This window comes from Vulpes vulpes, chromosome 15 (genome assembly GCF_048418805.1).
Source record: "Vulpes vulpes isolate BD-2025 chromosome 15, VulVul3, whole genome shotgun sequence".
NCBI classification, from domain to species: domain Eukaryota; kingdom Metazoa; phylum Chordata; class Mammalia; order Carnivora; family Canidae; genus Vulpes; species Vulpes vulpes.
This window is the reverse complement of record NC_132794.1, coordinates 2,418,030-2,434,148: the sequence shown is the minus strand read 5'-3', so window position 1 is coordinate 2,434,148 and position 16,119 is coordinate 2,418,030. Positions and strand designations below refer to the sequence as shown.

Here is a 16,119-nt window from a genome sequence, read left to right as displayed (position 1 = left end):
TAAGCCAAAACCAAAAGTCGATGCTTAACCAACTGAGCCACCCGGGCGCCTCGTTACCTCTTTTTTAAAAGAGCCGGAAGCAGGAAGCACTCACCGCGGGTCCCTATCAAGGCCTGCGTGTCTGGGGACAATGACGTGGCTCCCACTGCCTGGCCGAGGCCTCACTGTTGGTCGTTTCCTCCACGTGGTCCTGCTGTGTACTCAGCCCTCGGCTCACAGCACACGTGATGGGCCAGGACGTTCCAGCCACGCGCCGTCTGTGCCCTGCTCAACAGGTGGCCGCGTGGACCGAGTGTGGGGACCCCCTGAGCAATGCCCGATCGCTGCAGGGGCTTCTGAACGCGGCTGCCCACATCACTGGTTTCCTGGGGCCGTGACCATGGGGCATGTCCGGCAGCTCTGTTCCCAGGGACGCGGTCCCGCTAGCAGTAATCCACCTCTTTAGGGTCAGGAAGCCTTTCTTTTATTTTATTTTTTTTAAATTTTTTTTGATTTATTTATGATAGTCACACAGAGAGAGAGAGAGAGAGAGGGGCAGAGACACAGGCAGAGGGAGAAGCAGGCTCCATACACCGGGAGCCTGACGTGGGATTCGATCCCGGGTCTCCAGGATCGCGCCCTGGGCCAAAGGCAGGCGCCAAACCGCTGCGCCACCCAGGGATCCCAGGAAGCCCTTCTTTTAACAACATCTCTGCGATGGCGTTTATGTGCCTCGGGGCTGTTGCACCTGGTGGAGTGTGTAGTTCGGTGGCTGCGGGTTCACTCCCAGAGCGCACGTGTTCACCGCTCCCGTGGAAGCTGTACCACGTGACTCCCTGCGCCTCACCGTCGCCGTCCTCCTGGCCCCTAGCCCCACATCTGCTCTGTCCCCGTGGACTTGCCTGTTCTGGAGATTGCACAGAAGCAGAATCACAATAGGTGACCTTAAGTGACGGCTGCCACTGAGCCCGGCGTTTCCTTGCTCGTCCATGTTGTAGCCAGTGCTCCTGTCCTGTTCACGGCCAAGTAATGCTCCCCTGCAGTATGGACGGACCATGTTTTGCTCCGTGTCTGCTTGGTGATGGACACGGGTTTATGAATTGTGGCTGTTCAGCACACTGCTGCTGGGGGCACCTGGGTCTCCTTCTTGATCTCTCAGCGTCGTGAGATCAAGCCCCCGCATCGGGTCTGCTTGCGACTCTCTCTGCCCCCCACATAAATATTTTTTTAGATTTTTTTTTCAATTTTATTTTATTTTTATTTATTTATTTATTTTTAATGATAGTCACAGAGAGAGAGAGGCAGAGACACAGGCAGAGGGAGAAGCAGGCTCCATGCACCGGGAGCCCGACGTGGGATTCGATCCCGGGTCTCCAGGATCGCGCCCTGGGCCAAAGGCAGGCGCCAAACAGCTGTGCCACCCAGGGATCCCGATTTTTTTTTTTTTTTAGATTTTATTTATTTATTCATGAGAGACACGGAGAGAGAGGCAGGCAGAAGCAGAGGAAGAAGCAGGCTCCCTGCAGGGAGCCCAGTGCAGAACTCGATCCCAGATCCTGGGATCATGACCTGAGCCAAAGGCAGATGTTCAACCGCTGAGCCACCCCGGCGTCCCAATAAATAAATTTTTAAAAAGAAATGAATGCGGCTGCTGTGAGCATTGTTCTGCGCCCATTTCTGGGGCCGAGTTAGTTTTGTCCAGGTCTGTGTCCCCAGCTGCACGCTTGCCGGGCCAGACGGTAACTGGTGTGTGATCGCGTGGACACCTGCCAGGCTGCTCTCCGCGGTGGCGGCACCACTCTTCAGCCCTGCCAGCAAGGTCAGAGGGCTCCCAGTCTCCGCCTCCTCATCGGGACTTGTCCTTTGACTTGTCTCCGTCTTCTTCATGGTAGCCAGCCCGGTGGTGTGAACAGGATGTGTTAAAAAACGAAACTCAGCCGAGTAAATTTGCAGATCTAATTGGTTTCGTTCAATGATTCATGAATCGGGCGGCATCCCATCTGGCAAGTGGAGGGGAGCACCAGTGAGCTGAGTGAAAGAGGTTTTAAAAAATTTATTTTAGAGAAAGAGAGGGCAACGGGGGGCGGGGGGCAGGATCCAGAGGGAGAGAGAATCCCAAGCAGACTCCTTGCGAGCGCAGAGCCCGACGCGGGGCTCAGTCTCATGCCCCTGAGATCCTGACCTGAGCCGAAACCAAGAGTCAGATGCTCAACTGACTGCGCCCCCCCCCCCCAGGTGCCCCTGTAGGAAAGGTTCTTTTTTTTTTTTTAAGATTTTATTTATTAGAGACACAGGCAGAGGGAGAAGCAGGCTCCACACAGGGAGCCCGACGTGAGTCTCCAGAATCCCGCCCGGACTGAAGGCGGTGCTAAACCGCTGAGCCACCGGGGCTGCCCTGAAGGAAAGGTTCTTAAAGGCGGAGAGAGTGTTAAAAAGACAAAGGAAGAAAGGAACCGAGTAGGTTCCAAGGGATGCCTGGCTTGGGCAAGGTCGGCCCTCTGAGGGGAGCAGGAGAGTCTACGGGTCAGTTTCCCAGGACTGACCTGGAAAGTCCATGTTGTCGGGTTAAGGGGTTCCCCTCCAGGGGTGAAAAACTGCAGTTAGGTTCAGCAGTAGGTCTTGGTTTACCACTCGGGGCCTTCGCGCAAGTGACACCATTTGGGGCCTGTTTCTTTTTCGCAGAGCTCGTTGTGGCTCAGTCAGAAACAACCGTGGGGATCGCCGGGGGGGGGGGGGGGGGGGGGGGGGGGGGGCTCAGCGGTTTAGAGCTGCCTTCAGGCCAGGGTGTGACCCTGGAGACCTGGGATCAAGTCCCTGCAGGGAGCCTGCTTCTCCCTCTGCCTGTGGCTCTGCCTCTCTCTGAGTATTTCTCATGAATAAATAAATAAACTCTTTAAAAAAGAAAAAGAAACAACGGTAGGTTGCGGCGAGCCTCCGTCCCGGGTGAGCGGGTCTCCCAGAGCAGGGCTGGCCGACTGTCCCCGTGGAGGGCAGGCAAATAACTGAGGCTGGGCACTTGTGCGCCTGTAGTGTGGGAGCAGCCCGACACCCCCTGTAAGGACGGGGACCCGCGAAGATCCCACAAAACCTGCACCTTGTGGATGAACGCTGAAAATGGACTTTCTTCTAATTCTCACAAGTCATGAAGCGTCACCCTCCTTTTTTCCCCCAACCATTCTCGGCTCCGAGGGCAAAAGCGTGCGGCCGGCTGGGCTTGGCTCACGGGGCCTGGTGGGTTGGCCCCTCCTCTGGGTCTGCGTTTCTCAGATTTGCTGTGGATAATATCCCGCTGGGGCCTCACTAATAAAGCTGTGCTGGGCTCACCCCCAGAGACCCACTCACCTGGCCCGGCCCGCACCTGAGAGAGAATCCGCACATCAGACGAGCCCCCGGGCTGCTGGTGCTGCCAGTCTGAGCGGCCCCGCTGGGAAGGAAGGGTGATGAGCCCGAGGTCAGAGCAGCGTTCCTAGGGGTTACGGATGGCTGCAGGGTGCCGGGGGTCCCCAGGACCACCCCCGGGTTTAGCAGTTTGCCGGGGGACCCCCCAGGACTCAGCACAGAGCGAAGTCCACCCAGGGCAAGGGCCATGGGGAGAAGTCAGGCACCAGGCCTGCACTCCCAAGCCACACGACCACGTTCTCATGGGTGGGACGGGGATGGCCACCTTAGCCTGTGCGGCCAGGGGTCCTCTGCACGGCAGCAGCGTCCCCTAGGAGTCCTTTTGGCTCCTCTCATGCCTGTGTGCCTGGTCACACTTGGCCCTTGCTCAGATCTTGACCCGAGAGCGACTCTGGTCGCAGCTCGGTCTTGGGGGGCTGCAGGACAGGATGTGACGAGCCCTGCCTGCCGGGGTGCCCGGGTAGCGGTGGCTGAGCCGCTGGACCAGGATGGGGAAACATGTGCAGCACAGGCTGCAGAGCAAGTGGCCGTGACATGAGGGGTGGGCCAGGCACCCCCACACGCCCCCTGGATTCAGGGAGAAGGCACGCAGCCACGTGGTGTCATCTGTGTCAGTGTGATAGGTTCCACGGCCGTCCACAGGCAGCGTGGAGAGCTGACCGTCCCTGCGGCCCTGGATTGACTCCACACGGAGCGGGCCGTGGAGGGGGACCCTAGGGTCAGCAGTGAGCACCCCGGCGGTGTAAGAGCCAGGGGTGCATGCAGGGGGCCGTGAGGCTGGTGCTGTCGGGGACCCTCCGAAGGCGTTGCATTGCCCACGGGGAAAGGACTGTCCCCTGGCATCACTGAGGGCGAGTGAGCAACTGTCTGGGCCGCAGAAGGCCAACGGGTAAGGCCGTGCCCTGCCCACGTGCCCTGGGTGTCCCGGCCCTGAGCGTTCCCCTCTCCCCACAGGCTACGCTCACTGGAAGGGTCAGGTGCTGAACTCGGATGAACTCCACGAGCTCTACGAGGGCCTCAAGCTGAACAACGTGAATAAATATGACTACGTGCTCACGGGTAAGAGTCCAGGGATGCTGGGTGCTGGTGCCGGGGGCCTCGAGCTAGCGGGGCGTGGGCCCGTCCCTGGTCCCGGCGTCCTTCAACGAGGGATGGCCCCTGCCGCCGAGTAGCATGACCTTGGGGGTCCTGGATGCATGGTGCTCACTCAGATGGGCTGTTCTGTGTCCCATAGTTCTGGAGGCATGTTGGGGGGACACGGGTGTTGGGAAGGGGCTGGGGGTGAAGACACCCAAGTGAGGCGACGTACTGCACCTGGTGCATTTAATCATTAGGTTTGTGGTAAAAATATCTATTTGTGGGGCCCCCGCGTGGCTCAGCGGTGGAGCACCTGCCTTCAGCTCAGGGCGTGACCCCGGGGTTCCAGGATCGAGTCCCACGTTGGGCTCCCTGCATGGATCCTGCTTCTCCCTCTGCCTGGGTCTCTGCCTCTCTCTCTGTGTATCTCATGAGTAAATAAATAAAATCTTTAAAAAAATACATTTACTTATAGTTACATACACAGGAGTGAATACGCTTGTTATTGACAATGGAAAAGACAGAAGGAGGACACTTCCCTGTACACTGTCACCCGTGGCCTTTTCCCTTCTTTTAAAACTTGACGTTCCTCTTGGGAAACGCCCAGTGTCCCTGCAGTGACTACAGAGGCCGGGGACGCTTTGTCTTAACCCCGGCTGCGGGATTGGAGAGCTGCCCGCCGCGCTCTGCTGCGTGGGGTTTTGATGGGGCACTTCCCCCGGGCCGTGGGCCGCTGATGCGAGCCTTCTGGCTTCTGGGGGGCCCGGATTTCCGTCCCAAAGGTTACACGAGAGACAAGTCCTTCCTGGCCTCCGTGGTCGACATCGTGCGGGAGCTGAAGCAGCAGAACAGCAAGCTCGTGTATGGTAGGTGCTGGGCCGTCACCCCTGGGGTGGGTGGACCTGGGGCCCTCGAGTGGGTGGCTCGGCGCTCCCCCCTCACAGTCCACCTCTCCCGGCCCCGAAGCGCCAAGTGTGCTGGGCGCGCAGGGGCGTGTGCCCTCAGGGCTCTGGGAAGGGCTCGGGACGTCTTCACGGCGGCCCTGGCGTCTGCGTGGGGCACTTGAGAGAAGCGGGTCGGGTACGTGCAGTAATCCGCATCCGCGTGTGAGGCCTGGGGCGGCCAGGCCCTGCGGTTGGGGCGTGTGGGCCACCGTTGGCCGTAGAGAGGGCGGCGGCGGGTCTGGATGTCCCGAGTGGGGCCCAGCTGTCCCGGCCGGGGCCGAGGCCCCGCTGAGGCGTGTGCCAGGCCCGTCTGTCCCTAATCCCAGGCGGCAACCCCAGCCCCTAGGGTGTCCCCAGCCAGAGGCCTGTGCAGGTAAACGACACGGGAGACTCGGGTTACTCTTTCCCCTCTGGGACTCAGGCGTGTGCGTTCCGGGCCCTGCGGGGTCCTTCCACGTGTGTGACGCTTCCTCCGCCCGGGGGGAGCTCCAGCGGCCTGACACGGGGGCCCCGTCTTCGGGAGCAGGAGCCGGGCTTACGACCCACGCAGGACCAGTGTGGTCTTGTCGCTTCGGCCCCACAGGTTGGGCCTTCCCAGCCGTCCACGCCGGCCCCCGCCCTCGGTCCCCACCCTCAGTGGGAGCGCCCGCACGGCCGGTGGCTTTGCCCACACTGCGGCCCGCGGCCCGAGGGGAACGTGCTTGTGTGGGGCAGACGACACTGAGGCCACAGCAGGTCCTGCCGCCAGGACGAGCGCACGGGCTGCTGGCCTGTGTCACTGTCCCGCGACAGGTGCAACCGATGGTCAGATAGAAATCAGAGCCCTCGGTCGTCTAGGACGACAGCCGCCGGGCAGCGGGGGCGGAGGCGGTTCGCAGCCGGAGGCTGGGCAGGGCCGCCCTCCCGCGGGCGCGGCGGGTGCTGGTAGCTGTGCTTTGTGTCTCCGCAGTGTGCGACCCGGTGATGGGCGACAAGTGGAATGGCGAAGGCTCCATGGTTAGTGACTCCACGCAGGACGCTGCGCACGCCGCGTGTCAGCGGAGCGGGGCTTCCGTGAAGGGCCAGACCCCACCCCCCCGGGGCCCCACGTCCCGCTGCATCAAAGAGCAGTGCCGGGCGCGGCCGGCTCAGGCCCTGGAGCAGCGGGCGGCTCTTGACCTCGGGGTCATGCGCTCCAGCCCCACGTTGGACGCAGAGATTACTTAAAAAAAAAATCTTTCAGAAAAAAAGTAGCCACACTCCGCAAACGAACAGACGTGGCTGTTGCCTAATAGAATTCTACATGTGGACACTGAAATAGGAGTTTTCTGTGGTTTCTGGGTGTCCCACAGCGCCGTGGCTGCTGTTCGGTTGGCTCTGCCCCAAGCACGTGAGGGCAGGCGGCCGGAGCGTCGCGACCCTGGCGGGGCGGACAGCAGGGGTGCCAGCCCGTGGGGAAGGCGGAAACCCGCCCCCGAGGGTCACCCTGCGCCCTCCGAGCCGGACTGGGCCGCTGGCGGGGTCAGCCCTGGTCTCGGGCCCGCAGCCTGGGCCACACGGCTCCCGTGGCCTCCCACGTGCGCCTCAGCCCGCGCCCCTTGTCGCCCTCAGTACGTTCCGGAGGACCTCCTTCCCGTCTACAAGGAGAAGGTCGTGCCCGTGGCGGACATCATAACCCCCAACCAGTTTGAGGCTGAGTAAGTGACTTGAACCCAGTTGGGCTTTTAGATGCCTGCCGGTCAGGCGGGGCCGTGGGGTTCCTTCTCGGGAGGCCCCGTCTCAGGTGGGGGCAGGAACTAGGCACCGGGGGGCCCTGGCCCCCGTCCTGTGATCGTGCATCTTCCTAGACGGCAAGAGCTGGGGGACACGCGGGGGGCGCACTGAGGCAGGGCCAGGGGGCGCAGGCCCCGGGTGGAGCTCCCGACACCACGTCCCAAATCCTCGCATGAGGTTAAAGGGAGCCGGGCGGGGGCCGCGTCTGATGAAGAACCGGTGCCGGGGTGGGGGAGTGGCACTGAGTGTCCAGGCGGGTCGTCTGCGCTCTGAGGTGTGGACCTGGGGCTCCCTGACCCAGCCCGTCCATCCTGGGGGACCGCGAGCCCTCGGGGAGTGATGTTAACCATTTCCAGTCTGCGTTTCCAGTGTCCGTGGACGTTGGTCACTCTCAGTGGCCATGACGCGGGGCCCCGTTCTCCTTGCCGTCGTTACGTTTTACTCTCCACTCGTCTTTACGCACGTCACGGCGGCCACCGGGTCTGTGATGGCCACAGACGCGGGGTTCCTGCGGGGATGGGAGGAGGTCACCGGTGCCACCGCGGCTTTGGGGGCGTTTCCAGCAGGGCGCAGAGAAGCAAGGTCTCACCTGTGCTCACCTGTCTTCCAGGTTACTGAGTGGCAGGAAGATCCACAGTGAAGAAGAAGCATTAGTGGTAAGACCCCCCGAGGCCTGGCTTGGGACACGTGGCCCCGCGCACGGCGGAGAGGGCACAGCCACACGCCCCAGGGGTGGGAGCTCCCGCGTCCTGGCTCCCAGCCGCCAGGGCCTGAGGACGTGTCGTGAGCCCCCGTGGGCACCGCGTCGGGCATCTGCAGCCCTCATGCTCATCTGGGTGCAGGTTCACCTGCTGCCTGGTCAGGGGAGCTGGGGGGGCGTCCTGGGGCGGCCGTGGCAGTGCCACAGAGCAGGGGGCCAGGGACAGCACTGATTCTCTGGTCCTGGGGCCAGGAGCCCAAGATCAGGGCGTCGGGGGGACCGTTCTCTGTCTACACCTGTAGGGAGGAACCCGTCCCTCACTGTCTCCCGGCCTCTGGGGTCCTGGGTTTGTAGACCCATCGCCAGGCTCGGCCTCTGCTTGCCAGGGGCGTCCCCTGTGCCTCTGTGTCCTCGTCTCTTACTTAAGGATGCCAGGCAGATGGGATCCAGGCCCCGGCCGGTGACCTTGTCTTAATTTGCATGTGCACGTATGTGGAGTGTTGTGCGTGTCAGGGTGCACGTGTGCAGGTGTCTGCGTGCACGTGTGAGGGGCTGACTACAGCGAGTTGGCGTGCACCTTTGGGGGCCGGCTGGGTGTACCCGGGACCCTCAGGGACGGCTGACGGGGGGGACTGGTGCACCCAGGACCCTCAGGGACGGCTGACGGGGGGGACTGGTGCACCCGGGACCCTCAGGGACGGCTGACGGGGGGACTGGTGCACCTGAGACCCTCAGGGACGGCTGATGGGGGGGGACCGGTGCACCCAGGACCCTCAGGGACGGCTGACGGGGGGGACTGGTGCACCCGGAACCTTCAGGGACGGCTGACGGGGGGGACTGGTGCACCCGGGACCCTTAGGGACGGCTGACGGGGGGGACTGGTGCACCTGAGACCCTCAGGGACAGCTGACGGGGGGACTGGTGCACCTGAGACCCTCAGGGACAGCTGATGGGGGGATCTGTGCACCCGGGACCCTCAGGGACAGCTGACGGCGGGGGACCGGTGCACCCAGGACCCTCAGGGACGGCTGATGGGGGGGACTGGTGCACCCGGGACTCTCAGGGATGGCTGACGGGGGAACTGGCTGGCACCGAGGCAGGCGAGGTTTCTTCTTTGAGGTTCTTTTCACCTTTCTGCCGAGGAGCTTGTTGCTGGTCGGTCGTTTAGCCTTCTATGGGGTTCCTGGGCCGTGTGTCCAAGCGGCAGACACCAGGGCCCTCGCTCCGTCCGTGGCTGGGCCTCAGAGGGGTGCCCTCTCTTCATCGCCCAGGAAACAGATCCGAGTAGCAGGTCCCGTCACGGCCATAGCAGGCCCGAGGGGCTGTGGAGCTCTGTTTCCCCAGCGTGCAGCGGGCTCGCTGTGCAAGGTTACAGAGGCGTCCACCCCTCTGCTCGGAGCTGGCCCAGCGCCTTGGGGCCTGCGAGTCAGGTGACCCTCCCCACCCCGTGACGCACCCACAGGCTCTGAGAATTAGAGGAAGGTCCTGCGTGGTGCCTGGCACAGGGTGGCGCTGGGTGGGTGGCACGCCCCACGTGTGTGACCACCCGCAGCCCGTGCTGGGCTCCGGAGCAGTCGTGCCCGCCAGTGTGATCACAAGCCCTGGTCTGAGGCTTTTGCTCAAGGACAGGCCCTCTTCCAACTGTGAAGGAAAAGCCACTTAGTGGTCACTGCCGTGTGACCCTCTGGCCCATTTCCTCCCTGCTCGTAGGCCCTAGGCTGAGCCTAGTGGTGCAGCCACACGGGGTGACTCGGGGGAGCCTTCTGGGCCAGGGGACCTGGCTTGGGATCACGCTGGCCCCAGGACCAGAAAGCCAGATGCAGGCACCCACTTCAGGGTCAGCATGGGAGCCCTTCCCGGGGCCCGGAGTGACCCCCAGCAGGGCGGGCGACCTGAGTGGCTTCCCGGGTGCTGCCCCCACGGAGGACCGTGAAGCCACCTTCTCCTGGAGACGAGCCCCCTTCCCTGAGCCGAGCACGCCCATCTGGCTGAGCACCCCGTTTACCCAGGCATGTGTTCTGGGAGGACAGGACGCCTGCACCCCCCCAACCCCCCCCCCCCCCCCCAGCGTGTCACCGGGCACACAGCAGGAGAGCTTCGCTGAAAGAATAAATGGGCACATGAGTGGCTTCCCTGAGCGGCTGCCCCGGGGGAGCCACGGCTTGATGGGCTGAGTGGTTTTGCTGCCCTGGAGCCGGATGAGCCATGTCAGGCGTCCAGGGCCGCTTGCCCCCCACCCCGCCCTGCAGTGTGAGTACAGCAGGGTGTGGGGTCCGCAGGTGCATGGCTTCGGGCTTCAGGCACAGGGACTCGGCCTGGTGGCTCTAACCTGACGAGCGGCACTCCGCACGCACGGACTGGGTGCTCGTGTCCTCCGCCTCCGGTCTCCACCCCACGAAGCCCAATCCCCGTTACAGGGCGTTCGTGGTGCAAGTGCCGGTCGTGCCTGGCTGCTTGGGGCGCTGGGGGCCCTGGCACAGGTGGCCGAGCCGTGGCTGACGTGCTCCCCGTGCTCCGGCAGGTGATGGACGTGCTGCACGCCATGGGCCCCGACACGGTGGTCATCACCAGCTCCGACCTGCCCTCCTCGAGGGGCAGTGACTACCTGATCGCACTGGGGAGCCAGAGAACTCGTGAGTCCCGTGGGCCTGGGCTCCCCCTGCCGCTGCCGCCCGTCCCTTGAGGCCTCGGGCTTTGGGTTCAATACGATAAAGAAGAGATCCCTGCCCCACTCAGGTGGTCAGCATCCTGAACGCCTGTCTCCCCCTGAACGATCACATGGGAACAGAATCCAGGGGTTCCTGTGAGTCGGGGTGCAGAGGAGCTCCCCACGCTCGCCGAGCCGCTCTCAGGGCCAGCGTCCATCTCACGGGCTCAGGGGCACGTGGACGGCCTGGCTGAGCCCAGGACCCGAGAAACCGGGTGTCCACACACCCCCCCTCCCACGGAGCAGGAGGGCCCGTGGGGCCTCGTGCGCCCCTTGTTAATCGTGTAAATACCGCCCAGGTTGGCGTTTTCGGTCCGAACGACACACAAGGCCGGGGTCACGCCCACCGCCGCAGGGGGCACGCAGCCTGGTCAGCACTCCCTCTGTGTCCGTGGAGAGCTCGCCCTGCACCCCCACGCACACACCCCCATTTCATCAGTTCACGGTCCCCACGGCCGGGGGCGCCATCCGCATCCCATCACACGCCCTGGTGTGTGCCGCTGCGCCGTGCTCCCTGCCCCTGGCCACCCCGCTAGGGCTTGCGTCCCCGTTCTTCCTGGGGATGGCGCATCTGTCCCGCGAGCCCCTAGTGGGCAACACTGGCCCTCCCCGCCACCCCCGGGCAGGGAGGAGTAGGGAGGGGGACAGGCGGTTGTCTGCCGAGCCCGGGTCTCAGGGGCCGTCGACCGTGCTGTCCTCCAGGGAACCCCGATGGCTCTGTGGTGACGGAACGCATCCGCATGGAGATGCACAAGGTGGACGCGGTCTTCGTGGGCACCGGGGACCTCTTCGCCGCCATGCTCCTGGCGTGGACGCACAAACACCCCAACAACCTCAAGGTCAGCAGGACGAGCCCCCTCCACCCTGCCCCCATCGGGGACGGTCTGGGGGCCGCTGAGGCTTAGATGGGAGGACTGCGTGCGCCGTGCTGGGGTCGGCCGTGTCGAGGCCCACCGTGACCACCGTGTCGAGGCCCATGACGTGCAGCACGTCCAGGCGAGGTCGGGGGCGTTAGCCGAGCCCCAGGAGGGGCCATCGCAGCCTCAGTGAGTCTGTAGCCGGGAGCATCTCCCTGGAGAGCAGCCCAGTAGACGTTGGCCCTAAAGTGTCATCGCCCCAGTGACTCGATAGACTCAGAGGCTGGAGCCCCGGGGGCGTGAGGGACAGGGCTCCGAAGTCACACTTGCAGAGAGGCTCATGCTGGGCGCTGTCCGTGTGTCCATCTGCCCCCCCTCCCCCTGCCCCTTTGTGTGTAAATGTCCACACATGTAGCGTGTAGGCATTTTGCGTGGACACTGCCGGGTGAGGGGGCAGTTGCTACCGATCCAGGGTGTCAGGGTTCCCTGTGCCTCTGGTGGAGCGCAGCAGCCACCACCGCGTCCCCTGGCCGCCTCCTGCACCGCCAGGCTGTCCCGGCCACTGGCCCTCTGGGTACCGTGGTGGGGAGGAGGCCGGCGGCCCCGGGCTGGCGTGAGGGGCGGTTAGGAGACAGCAGCCAGCCTCCACCTGGGCTGTGTCCATCAGGGAAGGAGGACCTCGCAGGGGGGCTCTGGAAGCCGGTCCCCCTAAAGCCACCGTGAGGGCCCCGTCCCCCCGGGGGCAGGCACATGCCCTCCCTGTCACTCAGTGCCCTTGTGAAAGGCAGGCTTGCCCAGGCCCGGCCCCTCCTGCCTGCGAGGCTCAGGGTCGGGCCGCGGGTGACCACACACGTGCTGCCTTGGTTGGCGGCCCCCGTGTCATCTGGTACCGGGCACCTTGGCCGCTGATACCCTGCGGGGGCCCTGCTGCTGGGCCGCTCGAGGCCACGTCGGGCTCCCGTAGGGCCCTGCGTCATGGAGCTGGGCGGGAGGGGTTCCGCGCGCTGCTCCAGCTCCCGCTGAGCCCCGAGTCTTTCACTGTGAGACGCCAGCAAGGGTGACCTTGGCCGACTTCGGGGTAGGAGCTCTTTTCCGTGTAGATGCTTCATTCCAGAAACACTTCCTAAGCACCGACTCCGTACCAGACACCACGGGCCGGCCCTTCCTTCCCCGGAGTAGGGGGGCCAGAGGGGGCCCGTTAACTGCCATACGCAGGCATCGGCCCGACGCCCCGGGACCTTTGTGGCGAGCTGTCCCGGGGGGCGTGGGGGCACGTGCTGGTAGAGCCAGGGCCCTGGCGCCTCAGGGTGGACACCGCGCTCGCAGACGCCGGAAACCCCATCCAGGCTGCGGGCGTCACAGCTGTGTGTATCCCCCCGCAGGTGGCCTGTGAGAAGACCGTGTCTGCTATGCATCACGTTCTGCAGCGGACCATCAAGTGTGCCAAAGGTACCTGCCGGCCAGGCCCGGGCACGCGAGGCGGCTGGCACTGAGTGCGGGGAGGGGGCGGGGGAGATGGCGCCTGCCCCCCTGTAGTGCTGGCAGCGGGTCCCCGAGGCTCCTGCCACCCCCACTGGCCCTGGTGTCGGGGCGGGGACTCCAGAGGTGACACGGGCGACCGGGGCTGGCGGGCGGGAGGGGCCGGGGGCGGACACTCGGGGTCTCCGCTGCTCCGTCCCCATCACTGATGCTTTGTCCTACAGCCCAGGCAGCAGGAGGGCTGAAGCCCAGCCCGGCGCAGCTGGAGCTCAGGATAGTCCAGAGCAAAAAGGACATCGAGAACCCGGAGATCGTGGTCCAGGCCACGGTGCTGTGAGGCCCGGGCGCCGCCCCCACCGCCCGGCGTGTGCTGTCGCCCTCGTCGTCCTGTGAACACGTAGCGTCTGCCTTAGAGCTGTGAATGAAACTTGGTCTTTTTTGCTTTCATGAGTGTCCAGCAGCCACTGGTCTTAATTGTGAAAATGTGCTGGTCGTGCTTCCCAAAAGTAACAAAACAATCACAGAAATCTGTAACTCGGGGGCCGCGGCTCCCGGCAGCTCTCCTGGCTCGGGGCGTCCGGTCCCGAGCGGGCTAGGGCTGGGAAGCCCGGGGTCTGCGTCCCCCAGGAACCATCGAGGTTTAACCACTTGCGTCTGGAAGAATTATGCCAAATCTCTGTGTTGTCGCTCTGACCCGACCCTCTTTGCTCCCGCTTCAGACGTCCTGTTAGTCACTGCGCTGTCGGGTAGGTTGCCAGGGATCGTTTCACCACGGGGACAGGTCCGTACCAGCTGGCCGGCGCCCTGGGCACTGTGCGGTCATGCTGGGGGGCACCTTTCCAGGACCCCGAAAATGCAGGCCGGTCTGCAGGCCTCACCCCCTTCAGTGGGACCTTCCCATAAGTCATGAGTGTCCATGCCAGGGACCCACCGGCTGGCGTGATGGAGACGAGGGCAGGTCCGGTGGGTCGAGGACAGCTTGTGGGAGGACTGGCACGTTGTGTTTCCCTTTGGAAAACTCCCCCGGGTTGCGGCACGGCGGGTCGCATTAGGCAGTTTGCCCCCCGTTGGGACCTGATGCACGTGTGGCGGTGCCGAGATGGGTGCAGAGGGCAGTGGGGCTGCGGCCCCAGCATTGGTATCTTTACCCGCCCAGGCCGGTGACCTTGTGCCCTCGCCCCTCCCTGCCAGTCCTGCATTCTGTGCCAGCCGGGAAGCTGGAGGCCCCTAGAGCCAGCCCCGCTGCGCCCGCTCCTCAGAGGGGGTGTTGGGCATCAGGGAGGGGCCGGGCCAGCGGAGCAGCCCCCGCGTGCCTCGGGCAGAGACCCCAGCCCAGGCCTCGGCACTAGGACGCTTGTCCACTGCGGGGGGACCTCTCTGGCCCCACGGTGTCCAGAATTTTGAGGACCCCCCCCAGGCGTGGCTGCAAGCAGGGAGGGGTGCCCATCCTGAAGACGGCCTGCCTCGGTCTTAGTACCCGGCCCCGGCCCCAACCCCACTCCGGGGGCGCAGAGGTTTGCCTCTCCCAGGAGCCGGCAGCCTGCGGCGGGCCTGGGGACCAGATGGTGGCTCCTGGGAGAGCAGATCCCCCAGCTGCGGCAGTTCCCGTGGCCTCCTCAGTGGGGTGTTCTTCACGCTGGTGAAGACCCCAAAGCAAGCAAACGCCGGTCCCAGACGCTCCCACGTGCTCTTCTTTCCCCCACTTCTACATCCTGTGTCTTAGTGCTCCCGCCTCCACGTCCCTGCGGGCTCGGTGGTCGGCGGCTCCTGCAGTGGCCACGGGTTGGTGTCGTGGCCTGGTTCTGGGGCCCGGCCTCCACTTAGCCCCGGGGGACAGAGCCCGGCCACCGGTCCCTGCAGGGCCGCCCCCTCCCCGGACCAGGAGGACGGGGGACCTGTGGCCGGCAGCCTCCCCGGCAGGGTGGGCGCAGGGACCAAAGTCAGCCTGGGCCTGGAAGCACCTGTCACTGCCAAGCAGAGCTGGGGAGCCGCCGCGCCGCCAGCCGGCAAACAGCTTCCCCCCCTCTTTTTTAATACCGAGAGCACGTGTGAGACTGCGAGGGAAGCTCCGTGCGTGTCTGCGGCGACGTGGTGGGACGCCCCCCGGCAGCTTCGGTGTCCGGCGTGGGGCCCGCTGTGCGTGTCCGGCGGCCTCGGGGAAACGCCCACAAACACGGTTTGACTCTGTTCCCCACCTTTTATTTCCAGGGCTGAGCCTTTGCGCCCCTGCCCCCGTCCTTTACTTCCCTGTACCGTGTGCCGTATGGAAGTGCTCCACGCTTCCTGGCACATCGCGAACGTCCTGGTGGGACCCGGGACCGTTTCCTCTGTCTCCTCCGACTCCGAGGCCCCGAGCACTGGGACAGGTGGCGTCCGAGCCCTCTGCACCCGCGGCGGGAGCCGGGCGACCCGAGAGCGTCTGCAGAGTGCGGGGCTCCTGCGGGAACAGCGCGCGCGTCCCCGGGAGACTGTCCCACCCATCCTGGCGCGACCCCCACCGCCCCCCACCCCCCATGCCCCTGGAGGCCCCGGCTTGTCTGTGCTTAGAATTTCCCATCCCCGAGTCCACTGTGGTCATTAGCCGTGGTTTTTTATACAGGTTGGGTCCAAATTAGAATTGATCTTTGTTTCTACTCTCCGTAGTCTAGTAACGTGCAAAGTAATAATTATATATATTTTAAGACGAGAGATGTATTATTGGTTCTAAATCGCCTGCTTGTGACCAGAGTACAGATTTCAATAGTTTTTTCGAAGCTTCCGTAGACCTCAGAAGATGAATTACAAGATAACCTTTTTTTAAAACCATTTTCAGATCATTGCCAAGTCCCGCTAAGGTAATCGTGTCGACCTGCATTATTTTTGTAATATATGTCAGCGATGGTAAAAATGATGCTGTGTCGTCTTGTTCTTACACGTGTCACAACCAGTTTTTAAACCGGGCATGGTTTGGTGTCCCTGCCCCGATGAGTAAGCGGAGGGTACGTCTCGGGTTCTGCCGGAGGCCCTGCCTGCACCGTGACACCCGCGAGTCCCCGCTGCAGGTGCAGGGTCCCGTCCCAGCTGCACCATCCAGGAGTCGTGCTGGGGGTGGAGGGCAGGGTGACTCCTTGCTTCTGGGGAGGAGGCGGGGGGCGGGGGCCAGGCCAGGGCCCTGGCATTACTGGGTGTCCCCAGGCTGCTCCCGACTCTGCCCTCCTTGCTTGACCTCACGTTCACCCTCAGTTG

General features: G+C 63.9%; 1 protein-coding gene across 1 annotated transcript in view; it reads left to right on the top strand.

Moving 5' to 3' along the window:
• PDXK (pyridoxal kinase) overlaps window positions 1-15,781 on the top strand; it is a 28,574-nt gene extending 12,793 nt beyond the window's left edge. Inside the window, exons 3-11 of the mRNA XM_072739386.1 lie at window positions 4,333-4,437; window positions 5,238-5,321; window positions 6,349-6,395; window positions 6,990-7,075; window positions 7,762-7,807; window positions 10,373-10,484; window positions 11,261-11,397; window positions 12,798-12,864; window positions 13,119-15,781. Of these exons, the coding sequence (XP_072595487.1) occupies window positions 4,333-4,437; window positions 5,238-5,321; window positions 6,349-6,395; window positions 6,990-7,075; window positions 7,762-7,807; window positions 10,373-10,484; window positions 11,261-11,397; window positions 12,798-12,864; window positions 13,119-13,231 (797 nt within the window). The 3' untranslated portion in view covers window positions 13,232-15,781. The remainder of the gene's footprint in view (window positions 1-4,332; window positions 4,438-5,237; window positions 5,322-6,348; window positions 6,396-6,989; window positions 7,076-7,761; window positions 7,808-10,372; window positions 10,485-11,260; window positions 11,398-12,797; window positions 12,865-13,118) is intronic.
• Window positions 15,782-16,119: the final 338 nt, after the last annotated feature.